This window comes from Dermacentor variabilis, chromosome 1 (genome assembly GCF_050947875.1).
Source record: "Dermacentor variabilis isolate Ectoservices chromosome 1, ASM5094787v1, whole genome shotgun sequence".
Classification (NCBI taxonomy): Eukaryota; Metazoa; Arthropoda; class Arachnida; order Ixodida; family Ixodidae; genus Dermacentor; species Dermacentor variabilis.
Genome location: NC_134568.1, coordinates 185,570,244 through 185,583,679, shown reverse-complemented (window position 1 = coordinate 185,583,679; position 13,436 = coordinate 185,570,244). Strand labels below are relative to the sequence as shown.

The 13,436-nt window shown below is 43.1% G+C and overlaps 1 protein-coding gene across 6 annotated transcripts in view; it reads left to right on the top strand.

Annotated features, from left to right (window-relative positions):
* Positions 1-13,436, top strand: part of KLHL18 (Kelch like family member 18) — a 68,735-nt gene that overhangs the window by 36,004 nt on the left and 19,295 nt on the right. For 5 of the 6 annotated variants that reach the window (XM_075700957.1, XM_075700983.1, XM_075700938.1 and 2 more), the window contains one exon: positions 2,319-2,430. In XM_075700957.1, the coding sequence (XP_075557072.1) occupies positions 2,319-2,430 (112 nt within the window). Of the gene's footprint in view, positions 1-2,318; positions 2,431-6,780; positions 6,886-13,436 lie in introns of those variants that run through there. The other variant, XM_075700972.1, reaches the window with a different exon arrangement.

Here is a 13,436-nt window from a genome sequence, read left to right as displayed (position 1 = left end):
ATTAACTTATGTATCTTACATGTCTGCAAAATTTGTCCGAACCGTTTCAGGGGCTTTTTAAGCGCAGTTCTGAAAACAGCTTAATCGCTCATGTTGGTCATTGTTGTTTATGTCGAAATAGTTCCTGTCCACGTGGTTTCTCCCACCGAAACGGAAGATGACTGATCAGCCCGCTGATCATCGGCAATGCACGACATGGCCGGTGAAAAGATAGTGCACAGCGATAGATTTGAAAACTCAGTGCTTCTAACCGATAAAGTGATCGTCGCGAACCTGCTTGCGTCAGATAGCAACGGCGATGACAGTAGCGATGACGCGGTAGTGCAGGCTGCCTCAACTTTGTCCTCGCAGGAGGCCCGGCAGATGATTCAGTCCCTCCGGGGTTTCGTTTTTGCGAGGAACCTTCCGCTGCACTATGTGGAGCACCTGGATATCTTGGAGGATGTAGGCAAGCTTCGCGTAAAGCATACAAGGCTGACGGACATAGAGTTTTCTTGTGCAAGCCAGTGAGAAGTGCATGGCGAGATGCTTGTGGCGATCTCACCTCAGCATTTCTTCTGGATTTCTCAAGCTGACAGGCTGCTGCGACAGCCTTCTCGAAATTTTTAAAAGGCCCCTTTTGAGGCCACCAAAGCGATGTCTCAGCATTGCTCGCATGTCACATGCTGCCTGTCATCCCTCTTTGAAGTTGTTATAGCAGTGCCATTCTGTAACGCCGACAGCCGCGGCTTGTTACACGTGATCGGCGCTCCCAGGAAGCAGTTAAACGAGTGAACACAATCAGCAGTCGGATGGAAGAAGGTGCTGGAAACGGGCGCTGACCTCCCTGCTGTTATAGTTTTCTCACATCAGCTCTGCCATCCCCTTATTTTGATTTTTTCGTGCTACCCGGTTATAACAATTATTAGTTATAATGATGGAATTTTCGTGGCACTTGAATATTGTTATGAGTAGGTTCGACTGTATGTAAAAAAAACGGCCGTGGCTTAGCTTGGTTAAGCCTGGTGATTGCGAAACAATAGTGACCGTAGCACCCCTGGTGAGAGGAGCGGGAGTCAGGCCGCCGTTGGTAGCTACCGCCTCGCCTCGCGACGGCGTGAGATGGGACCCCGTTTTTACACAGCTGGTGTGACGTCACACCGACCGTAGCGCCCCTGGTGAGAGGAGCGGGAGTTAGGCCGCCGTTGGTGGCTACCGCCTCGCCTCGCGACGGCGTGAGATGGGGCCCCGTTTTTACACAGCTGGTGTGACGTCACTCTAGGTCACGTGGTGTGACGTCACCCAGTGAGGTCACGCTAAAGGTCAATGGTGCCTACCACTGCCTCGCCACGGAACGGGCTGAAGTGCGACCTAAAGTAGTATTGCTTCGCAATAAAATCATTTGCATTAAAAAAAACTTATACACTTTTATGACCATGAAGAAGCTCTACCAAATTTCTGCCATATTAAAGCCATCAGGAAGCAGTTTCCTGTCATATAGCTTTCTCATCCATGATTACAATGAAGGCGCCAAATGAAACAACAGACGAAGGAAGGAGACACGAGACAACCACGTAGGCGAGGCGCTTACGTGGTTGTCTCGTGTCTCCTTCCTTCGTCTGTTGTTTTATTTGGCGCCTTCGTTGTAATCATGCATAACCAACTCGCCCACCAGCACATGCTCAGTTTCTTATCCAGTTTTGTTACTGATAATGGATTTAGGGACAGTGCTCAAAGTGAAGCTTCATAGCAGAGTTTCTGTTTCATGCACATGTTGGGGTACTGAAACCAACCTTCTCTCTTGCCTTGTCATGCCTGCAAACAGTTGCATGTGTTCAAAAAGAAAAGACAAAAACACAGGCAGTCATTACCTGCGAACTAGCTGGAGCAGCAAATGACATATTGAAAATACCTGTAGGTGCTAGTATAGCTTCAAATTTTTTGCATGGTGACCTTTGCCTCGTGGGGTAAGCACCATAATATACATTCACTATGTGTGTAGAATAGGTGTCACCATGAGGTCCAGAGCTGAGCAGAGTAATGCTTACTAATTTTATTGTCCTAGCCTTAGTTAATCACTGCAAGTTTGTTAGGCTTTTTTTCATCGTTTATTGATGACTTTGAATAAGATTTATTGAAAAATAAGGTGTCTTGCGTCTCTTTTTTTTAACTAGGAGGATCCACAGTTTCTTTTTAGCATTGTATATAGCATAGCAACATCTCACTTTTTGTTTGCCATTCATTGTGTTCCATGAAAGCATTGGTTACAGATATTTATATGTATGCATTGACTGATGTAGGGCTTGTATTGAATTATTCTAACCATGGATCTTTGACAGGTGGACTATGGTAACGAGCATGTCCAAGCATCGCAGTGCAGCTGGAGTTGTTGCTTTTGACGGCCACATTTATGCGCTCGGTGGTCATGATGGACTCTCCATATTTGGATCGGTGAGCGTTTTAATTTGCTAAAACTTGTGGTGCAGCATATCAGGTTTAGTCTGGGTCTAAAAAGTCGCAGTGTTTTTTTTCTTTACATGAACTTTAAGTGGTGTGGAAATATTCAACTCTTTGAATCGTTTAGTATTCAATTAAATTTGAAATATACTTTTACTGTTCGAAATATTTGAACCCCTAAAAATTGATTTTGTCAGTAAATCAGCTTCACTCTAGCACAGTTGTGTTGTGCGGCAGAGCATCCAGACTGTATTTTGGGGATACATATTTGCCATGCAGTGAAGCATATCAAAAGTAAGGAGACACGTTCACGGGACCCCTGCTGGTGTTTATGGCTACCCAACATTGTCAGCACAAGTACCCACACTGCACTGCCTCTTCATGCATCTGGACAACAGAAGCTGCTAAGTGGAAACCTGTGTTTCTGCTACTAATCTGGCTAAGTGCCTAAAAACACAGTTTGCAAACTACAAATTTGACCAAGTAGCAAGCTTGGCAACATTTTTAGACCCTTGTTCTAAAGTAGTTGAGTACCACCAGGATGCTTCATTGGCAAACTGGATTAAAAACCTGACTTTAGAAGAAGCAAGGAAAATTTCAACACAAAGGAAGCCAGATATGTCCTCAACAGCAAAAGCTGAAGGGGCTCCTTCCACCTCAGCACCATGGCAAAACTTTGATAAACTCATCAACCAGCAGCAATTTTCACTGCCACAAGCACAGGTCGAAAGATATGTGCATGATGAAATTTTGGGCCAAAAAGATATATGTGAGATGTGTTTGATGTGTTGCGACACCATAGACTCGTGCACATAGGGATCAAACTCTCCCGCATTTAACTTTTATGTGGCTTAGCTGTATCTGGGGAAAAGGTCATCCTGGGGGTTGAGCCATTGCTGTGTGTTTGGAACATTAAAGCTCCTCAGCAGAGGCAACACACCCCTTTGGCCTTGGCTTCATGTAGACGGCACCTCTGAACTGACCCGCCCAGGGGAAATCAGTAGTTGCCTTTTCCTGTCCTTCTCTCTAATCTTTGTTATATTTATCTCGCTTTCAATCTTTCCCGTCTTTTCTTCACTTCCTTTCACCACTTCAGATTTTCCAGGCGGCAAGGGTTACCTTGTGTGACATAACCAACCTAGATTAATTATATTGGGTTAAAGTGGGCATGTACCGCTGGCGTGATCAGAACTGACTACTTCAAGTCCTGTCGTGTCCCCTTGTTGAGCTCTGTGGTGGGCGGCTGGCATGCCTGCTATTTATAGCAGGCATGCCAGCCGTTATAGCATGTTATTATAGCTCATGCTATAATAACATGCAGCAGGCATGCCTGCTGAATATTATTAATTTTCCTGCACTCCCTGTTTGCCCCCTCAAGGGGGGGGGGGGGGCATATTGATGGAACTTCCAGTTTCATACATCAGAAAGAAACATTCCCCAGGTACCACGTCGTGTCAATGTGAAAATTGTTGAGTGACATGAAAATTCCCCGATACTGTTTTGTGCTGCTCAGTACGTGCTATATAAAAATGTTTTTCTGAGCGTGAAAGAAGCCTACAAATGCACTCAAAATTATCGCGCGACTCGCCGCTCGAGGCACTTTGCGTGTATTCGCAAAGTGCCTCGAGTGCAAAGTGCCTTTCACACTCCGAAAAACACTTTTATGTAGCAGGTATTGAGCAACAGAAAGCTGTAAGGGGAGTTTTTCATGTTGCTCTACAATTTTCTCGTTTACACTTTTCATCTAACTATAATATTTGAGAAGTTGAATAATTAGGATGAATTATGTAATTAGGTAGAATTAAAAAAATAATCTGAGTATCTCCAAGTGACAACAAACAACATTACCTTGGTTCTGTCCAGCTACGTTGCATTTGCATATTTTTAAAGTTTGGCTAAAGTTACGTGGGACACCCTGTATACAAGGGGATTGTTTTTATGTCTTATGGAAGTTTTAAAAGTATCTTGTGGTAGATAGAGTAATTCTTGTCTTTGAGTAAGATAATTTGAAGAGGTGGACATTACTAGCACAAGAACTCAAAACACATAGCCAGCTAAATAACACACATTTACTAGTTCCTAGTTAATTAGTTTACGGTACATATTGCCATTTTCTAACAGTAACCAGTGAGTTTGCACGACATGTCCACTTGAAATGAATCTCCTGGATGACACCTGTCTCACGATATTATTTCCCAAATTGTGGGACGAAATATGTGGGCGTTCACGGTGCCGTGAAGGCGTTGGAATTATTGGGCATCTGGAAAATCAGTCGACTGTAGTTGCATAACCCCACAACACATTGCAATGCCATGAAAACATGAAAATGTTGCACTTCTGCACATTTGGTGCAAATGGCACTTGAGTGGGCACAGCCAGGAGCAGGCAAGTCGGAATTGTAGCAAAATGGCGCAAATAGCGCAATTGGATCACCACTGCAGATAGCACAGTTCTAGTTCATGGGCTGGCCTACTTGAAGAGGTGGACATAGTACTTACACAAAAAATTGAAATGCATAATCGAGTAAGACAAATGCATTAATTAAGTTTTTAACTAATTACCTCATGACACATATTTCAATTTATAAATTCTAGCGGGTGAGACTGGAAGGCATATCCACTTGAAAAGAATTGTGTGGATGACACTGACACCATTTATGAGATACAAGCCATCAAACTTATGGTAAAAATGCCCTGTTGTTATGCATTGAAGCACAAACATAACTGAAATGCCGATGCATTTATCCGCCAAGTTCAGGAATTAATATCTCTAAAATATTGTCATCCTCTGAATTCACTCCGAGTGGATCTACCTTATGAATTCCCTGACTGTAATTTGTCATTTCCGATATGTACCATAAGGTAATAGTTCAAATTCTCATTTTGTGATTTTGTTTAGTTAGTCTGCTGTGAATTTCGATTTTTTGTGTAAGTAATGTCCGCCTCTTTGAATAGACCAGCCCATGAACTAGAATTGTGCTATCACCTGCCACAGGCAAATTTTAACAAAATTGTGAAAGTGTTCGCTGAAACACCCGGTATACCGTTTGTCACTGACCACGCCATCAACTACATCATACCATTGCTTTGTGCTCTTTGGCCTTCCCTGGCCCTCGTGCCAAAAAAAAAGAGGAATACTATCATACGAGGTGCGGTGTAAGCTTGGTGCCCACTGTTGGCTCTGCTTGCGAAGAGATACCTACCAACACCAGACACTAGTGTGTCAAGGGAGCAGCTCTTTTCGGTGTCTGAAGGAATTGTGACATGCAGGATGGTGGTGCTGCTCCCTGATCACATTGAGCAGCTGTACTTCCTTCATGGTGTAATTAAATAACCGCCTTTATGATACTATCAAGCAAAAGTGTTGTACTAGATAATTTTGTTGCCCAACAAAGGATAATTTTCCATTTTTTCAGCTAGGGCCTCTCGACGTGCTCAAATTGTTTTTTAAATAGTAAGTGAGAACCATACTTAACAGGTCATTTTGAAAAATCTTTACTTTTATCATTATTAAAGGGTGGCTGAAATAGTGTGGACAAATTTTGTAGATAAGTAGGGTATAACTACAGTGAAACATTCACGACACAAATTAAGTGAAACGTCTCACAAGTTACCCTCCTCTCTAGCCATGCTTTTTCTCCACAACTTGTTTGCTGAGAGATTGGGGCTAAGCTCCACCTTCACTGGCTCTACGTCATGATGTGTTGTGTCGTCTATTTCGAGTGTCTTGGAGCCAGCGCGCGAAGCCTTTCCAACCTCTCCGCTAGCCATTGGCCATCAGTCCTCAGTCAGAGCTATCCGAGCAGTGTGCGTTGCGAGCGTTCTGTCACAGCCCCCAACATGTCCGGTATTCTGGTAAATGCAGGCGAGCTGGGCATTTTGACGGATGGGCAGAGGCGTAGAGCCCCTCCATACTGCTAGAACTGTGATGAAGGGGATTTAGCGTTTATGTGAGTTGCCTGCACAGAGCTTCACCAGCCAATTGCAGAGCTAATATTACTGTAACCAAGTTTAAAACATTTTCAACATTTAATAAGACAATGAGTTCACGATTACACTGCTGCTGAAAATTTACACCAGCAGCAAAGTAGAAGACACTTGATTACTTCTATATTAACTCTGTGTTTGTCTCATTGAGATCTTTGCCACAAGGTGGCTGCACCCTGCAGGCCGCTAACATTGGCATCTCCACCCATCTGGAAAGATGCCCAGTCCGGCTGCAATTACCAGAATACCAGACAAGCTAAAGCTTTCCGTTGTGGTCATAATCCTCCGGCGTGAAGTGACGGCAACAAATACGTAGATTCTCCCGCTGATTGAATACCGGCAGCTTGATGCATTGCAGCCACTCTGCTCGCCTGTTGCCTTGCAAAAGGACACGATGTCGCAGCTTGACATGTCATCAATCGCAACGTTGGCAGCCCACAAGCAATAAGGGCAATTCATTGTTCTCACAAGAAGAAACCTCGAAAGCAACATTGACCTCGCAGCTCACATCAAGACGGAACACATTTTAACGCAAGAAGATGACTCTTGCTGTGTGCCTGAAGCTCTTGTTCGTAGTGATAAATTGTCGTGTATTCTCTTTCTTTTACACTTTTTTTATAGAAACAAATTAACCAACACTTCAACTATTACAAAAACATTTGTTCATCATAAAGTTGGAAAAGCTATCGATGACACTACCTGGGTAACCAGTCGGATAGTTCGCCCAACTGACATCGTGCACCATCTATGTAGATCGTAATGGGGCAGCTGAAAAATTGGGGGAGTGGCGCCACTGCAATCGGTAGCGATACACATTTTTAAAACCCTCTAATGAATTACATGCTTTATTCAGAGCACTTAAATGTGTTACTTAACAATCAGAAGGACCTACCCTAAGGACTGAGTATGTTTGTACAAATTTGTCAAAATCATTTTAGAGTCCCTCTAAATTCTGTGTTTGAGTGCTTAAGTTAATGTTTTGAGATACCACTGACGTATGATATCCAGCAGACCATTAGTACCAATTACATTTCGGGCTGGTATATTTATTCAAAATGTATGACAGTAATGTTTGCATGATGTGAAGTGGGTGGTAATTTCCTATGAATGGCATCATACAAGTTCATTTTAAAAGTTTTTTTTTTTTGATAGCATTAGTATCTCGGCCAGTTTATGCATCTGGCTTTCACTAGCTGCTGCCACTGAGGGAATGTGCTGTCTCTAAGAGAGGAAGTTTTCCAGTTGGGCAGTTCACTGGCATAACGGCTGCATAGCTTCTATCGTTAAATTGTGATCTGCAACGTTGTGATGTCTTGCTTGGAGAAAGGTACTATTAGCCATTTATTGACCAGTGTTGCCTACAGGCAACATACCAGAAAACGTTTTTTGCTTGCTGAATTTCAGTATTGAGTACAAAGTTCTTGATTAAATGTCTTCTACCAACACTGAATGACAGGCAGCAAGTGTAATTTGTTGGTGTAGAGCTGTAACACAGGAAGAGGAAGAAGTAGTTTGGGATCCAACTGGCTTTATATTTAAAGCAATCGGAGGATACAGACCGATGCAAGATCTCTCATGGCAGTGGTGTCACACATGTGATGTAAAACAAACAAAATGTACACTTAGTCTACATATGACAAGAGCTGTGTGTACAAAAACTGACACCATAGGTGGCTTGGAGTGAAGCCCACTTCCAGTGTTCTACCATTTGTTCCCCCCTATTGCTAAAAAAGTTTCCATAAAATATGTATATTTCTTGCGTTGATTATGCTTATTCTCAATGTGCTTTGCACATTTAAATTGAAAAGAAACGTTCTTTTTCTGGCATTTATATGTGCCATCATTAAAGGTGTAACATGAAAATTTATTGCTGGAAGTGAGCGCAGTCTGCTTCAAGACTACCCTTGAAAGTGGATTAAATTTGCAGCCCATGGACATGCTCATTGGTGAGTAAAAATGCATTGCTTTTCCTTTTTGAACTTTTAATCACTTTGCATGCCAGTCAAATAAAACATATTCCTCTAGTCATTTCCTAAAGCTGTTAGACTGATACAGTCATCACTCGATTTAGCATGTCTACAGTGATGGCACCATGTTTCAAAAAGTGTAAAATGTGAATTCCAGTGACATCCTCAAAAACTGTTTATTTCACTTACATTTTGTTGAAAATGAGGCGCTTTTTTTTTTGCCATGTATACCCGTGAGCAATATTATGTGGGTCAGGAATTCTGTGGTAATGCCTGTGTTCTTCTCCGCCTACGAATGTAACTTGAAATTGAGGACTGGAGTCCACGTTTGACATTGTGAACTTCCTAGTGCTCTCATCAATTTCAGGTCGTGCATCTCAATTACAAAGAAATTGAGCTTTTTCGGTGAGGCCATGGTCTGTATACTTTTGCTCACAGGTGTACATTGCTGAAATTTCTACCAGGGAGAGCAGTATTAGAAAAAAAATACTCTTGCATGTTTTTGCATTAATGAGTACACTACAATACAAAAGCCCCTTGCATTCAACATGAATTTTATGCCTAATTCACTGCATGTTAGTGCCTAATGTACCTATAGCATTACATTTAAATTATTTGCCCTTGAGACACAATAAAATGAGTTAGCATATTTAGTATCATAATACGAAAATAATTCTCATCTAATTGAGACTTGACTAAGCACAGCAAAAACACTCCTCACCAGGAAAGGACAAGCTTGAAGACAAAGAAAGAAAGTCAAGCTTGAACAAAGACACTTCCTCACCAGAACAGGAATTGGCCTCCCTGGTGCAGTATTCGGCCACAACCTCCCAGATGAAATGATCTCCTCAATGAACCAATGGCCCTCAGTCCCCAGCAGCTGCGGAGCACCTGACCAAGGCGGCGATCAGACTTGCAACGCAGCAGAGGTGCTAAGAATCTCTGGGTCCGGACAGGCTGCCAATGGAAACTGACCTGTCAACCTTCAACAGCCGAACTCTGTCGTGTCAGGCTAGCTTAGTAGGACTCTTTGAGGAACTATCAGACATTGTTTGGGATATCATCGGCCTTAGTGAGATTAGAAGAACTGGTGAGGCTTATACATTGCTGAATAACGGTCATGTCCTCTGCTATAGAGGTATCCCAGATAAGAAGCAATATGGGGTGGGATTCCTAATTCATAAGAACATAGCGAGCAACATCGACGAATTCTACAGCATCAACGAGAGGGTAGCAGTGGTCGTAATCAAACTCAATAAGAGGAACAGATTAAAGATAGTACAAACCTACGCTCCAATGTCCAGTCACGACGATGAGGAAGTAGATCAGTATTATGAAGATGTTGAATTAGCGATGAGAAAAGTGCAAACGTGGTATACAGTAGTAATGGGGGACTTTTATGCAAAAGCGGGGAAAACGCAGGCGGGTGAACAGGCAATTGGCGACTACGGTGTCGCTTCTAGAAACGCTAGAAGTGAGATGCTGGTAGAATGCGCAGAAAGGAATAAGCCGAGAATAATGAACACTTTTTTCAGGACACGTAGCAACATAAAATGGACCTGGAAAAGCCCTTAGGTGAAACAAGAAATGAAATTGATTTCATACTTTCTGCCAATCCCAGCATAGTGCAGAATGTAGAAGTAATAGGTAGGGTAAAGTGTAGTGATCATAGGTTAATGAGGGCCAGGATTCACCTCAATTTCAGCAGAGAAAGAGTAAAATTCGTGAAGAAGAAACAGGTCAATTTACAGACAGTAAGGGTAAAAGCAGACAAATTTAGGCTGGTACTACTTGCAAACAAATATGCAGCTTTAGAACAGAGAGATGATGATGATGACACAGAGGTAATGAATGAAACTGTAACGAGGCTGGCTTCAGAGGCAGCAATCGAAGTGGGAGGCAAGGCACCAAGGCAACCAGTAGGCAAGCTCCAAAGTAACAAAGGACCTAATAAAGAAACGACAAAGAATGAAAGTATCTAACTCAAGAGATAAGATAGAATTCGCGGAACTGTCAAAACTGATCAACAAGGTGAAAATAAGGGATATTCAAAACTATAACATGAGAAAGAGTGAAGAAGCCGTCAAAAATGGATGCAGCCTGAAATCAGTGAGAAGGAAACTTGGCATAGGACAAACCATGACGTATGCACTGAAAGATAAGCAGGGTAATATCATCAGGAATCTCGGAAGATATAGTAAAAGCAGCGGAAGAATTCTATACTTACCTGTACAGTACCCATAGGAGTCGGGATACCTCAATTAGAAACAGTAATGAACAGGATACAGAAACTCCTATAACTAGCGATGAGGTCAGAAGGGCCTTGCAAGACATGAAACGGGGAAGAGCGGCAGGAGAAGATGTAATGACAGTGGATTTAATCAAATATGGAGGAGACATAATGCTTGGAAAACTGGCGGCTCTGTATACGAAATGTCTATCGACTGCAAGGGTCCCATAAAACTGGAAGAATGCAAACATTACAGTAATCCACAAATAGGGAGATGCTAAAGAATTGAAAAATTATAGGCCCATTAGCTTACTCCCAGTATTATATAAAATATTCATAAAAAATTTGCAATAAATTAAGGGCAACACTGAACTTTAGTCAACCAAGGGAAGGGGCTGGCTTCAGCAAAGGTTACTCTACAAGGGATCACATCCATGTCATTAAACAGGCTATCGAGAAATCTGCAAAGTACAATAAGCCTCTCTATATGGCTTTCATAGATTACGAAAAAGCATTTGATTCAGTAGAGGTACCAGCAGTCGTAGAGGCATTGCGTAATCAAGGAGTACAGACCGCTTATGTAAATACCGTGGAAAATATCTACAGAGATTCCACAGCCACCTTAATTCTAGACAAGTAGGAAGATACCTATAAAGAAAGGGGTCAGAAAAGGAGACACAATCTCTCCAATGCTATTCACTGCGTGCTTGGAAGAAGTATTCAAGCTATTTACCTCGAAAGGTTTAGGAGTAAGGATCAACGGCGAATACCTCAGCAACCTTCAGTTTGCCAATGACATTTTTCACTTTAGCAACACTGCGGATGAGTTACAACAAATGATTGAGGACCTTAACGGGGAGAGTGTAAGAGTGGGGCTGAAGATTAACATGCAGAAGACAACGATAATGATGAATAACCTGGCAAGGGAACAAGAGTTCAAGCACGTTGGCGGGCTAGTTGGTTAGAATCCATGGTAGAGGGTATAAGCGTGACGTAGAAAGAAACAGATACACAGACACAAGCGCTGTGTCTGTGTATCTGTTTCTTTCTACGTCCTCGTTCAGTCGCGCTTATACCCTCCATCAAGAGTTCAAGATTACAAGTCAGGCTCTAGTGTCTGTGGAGGAATATGTTTACCTAGGTCAACTAATCACAGGGAACCCTGACCATGAGAAGGAAATTCACAGAAGAATAAAAATGGGTTGGATCGCATACGGCAGACATCGCAAGCTCCTGACTGGGAATTCATAGTAAAATATTTAGCGCGCACAGTTGACAAGGACACAGTGAAGGGGAACACACGAGCGCTGTGTCTCCTTTCACTGTGTCCTTGTCAATTCTGCGCGCTAAATATTTTACTATGAATTCGTACCAACTCGCCCAACTATCATTTCTCCTGACTGGGAGCTTACCGTTATCATTGAAAAGGAAAGTATACAATCAGTGCATTTTACCTGTGGTGACATATGGGGCAGAGATTTGGAGACGGACAAAGAAGCTTGAGAACAAGTTAAGGACTGCAGAAAGAGCAATGAAACGAAGAATGCTAGGCATAACTTTAAAAGACAGAAAGAGAGCGGTTTGGATCAGAGAGCAAACGAGTATAGTCGATATTCTAATAGACATTAAGAGAAAAACATGGCGCTGGGCAGGTCATGTAATGCGCAGACTAGATAACCTTTGGGCCATTAGGGTGAAAGAATGGGTACCAAGAGAAGGGAAGCACAGTAGGGGATGGCAGAAGACTAGATGGTGCGATGAAATTAGGAAATTTGCGGCTGCTAGTTTGAATCAGTTGGCGCCGGACAGGGTTAATTAGAGATCCCAGGGAGAGGCATTCGTCCTGCAGGGGACATGTATAGGCTGATTATGATTATTATGATGATGATAATAAGCACAGGATACACAAGGACACAATTGAAAGAAATGCATACACAAAAAAGTGTTGTGTATGTGTGTGTGCTTTATTTTCATGCAGCATCATTGTGTCCAGTGCACCTAGTGAGACGTGATGTGCTGCGTGGGTCAAGGAAGCATTCAGTACCATGCAGTTATTCGGAGCACACCAAAAGCTGCAACCCATGGGCTGCAGTTGCCTTTTATTTTCTGCTACCATCAGGGAGCAGCAGCTTCGCAGTGTTGCCAACGTCAATCTTGCTTTCGCACTATGTAGATGCGGCTGGAGCATGCAAACATTAGACTTGTCCCCCCTTAAGCACAACATAACTTAACAATCAGCCTAGGTAAACACATAGTCTCCCAAATGGCATTTCGAACTTGCTGCGTATGGTGCATACACGGTGGGTCAACCGTGGGCGGTGGTTCCATGGATTGGCATGATGGGCTGACCGGTTCCGTTGGTCCCTTAGTCGATACTGACTGATGTGCAGTTGTTCCATTTGAAGGTGGCACCACTGTTTGTTGTCGCTCTTCCGATTCGCTGTGCTCTGTAGTCTCACTGCTCGACCCATCAGTTGCGGGGCATTTGGCAGGCTGGACCTCTGGTTGCTTTTACGTTTTTGCCGGATCTGGTGTCGCGGTAGGCGCATTAATCCGGAACCGGAGCTGGTCCACATGGCGGCAAAGTACTCAGGTGTTCGGTAGAGTGACCTCGTGTGGCAACGGCCCTGTGGCTCTTGAGATCACTGTTGCAACCCACGTTGGGCCCTGACCACAGCTGCATACGAAGACAAAGTCTTCAGGCCAGAACATCCGTGGGGTAGACACAGGTATTGTCATCAGCCGGGAGGACCTGTATGGAGACCACTCTGGATGCAACCAGTGTAGCATAGTTGATAGTTGGCGGTCTATTAAAAG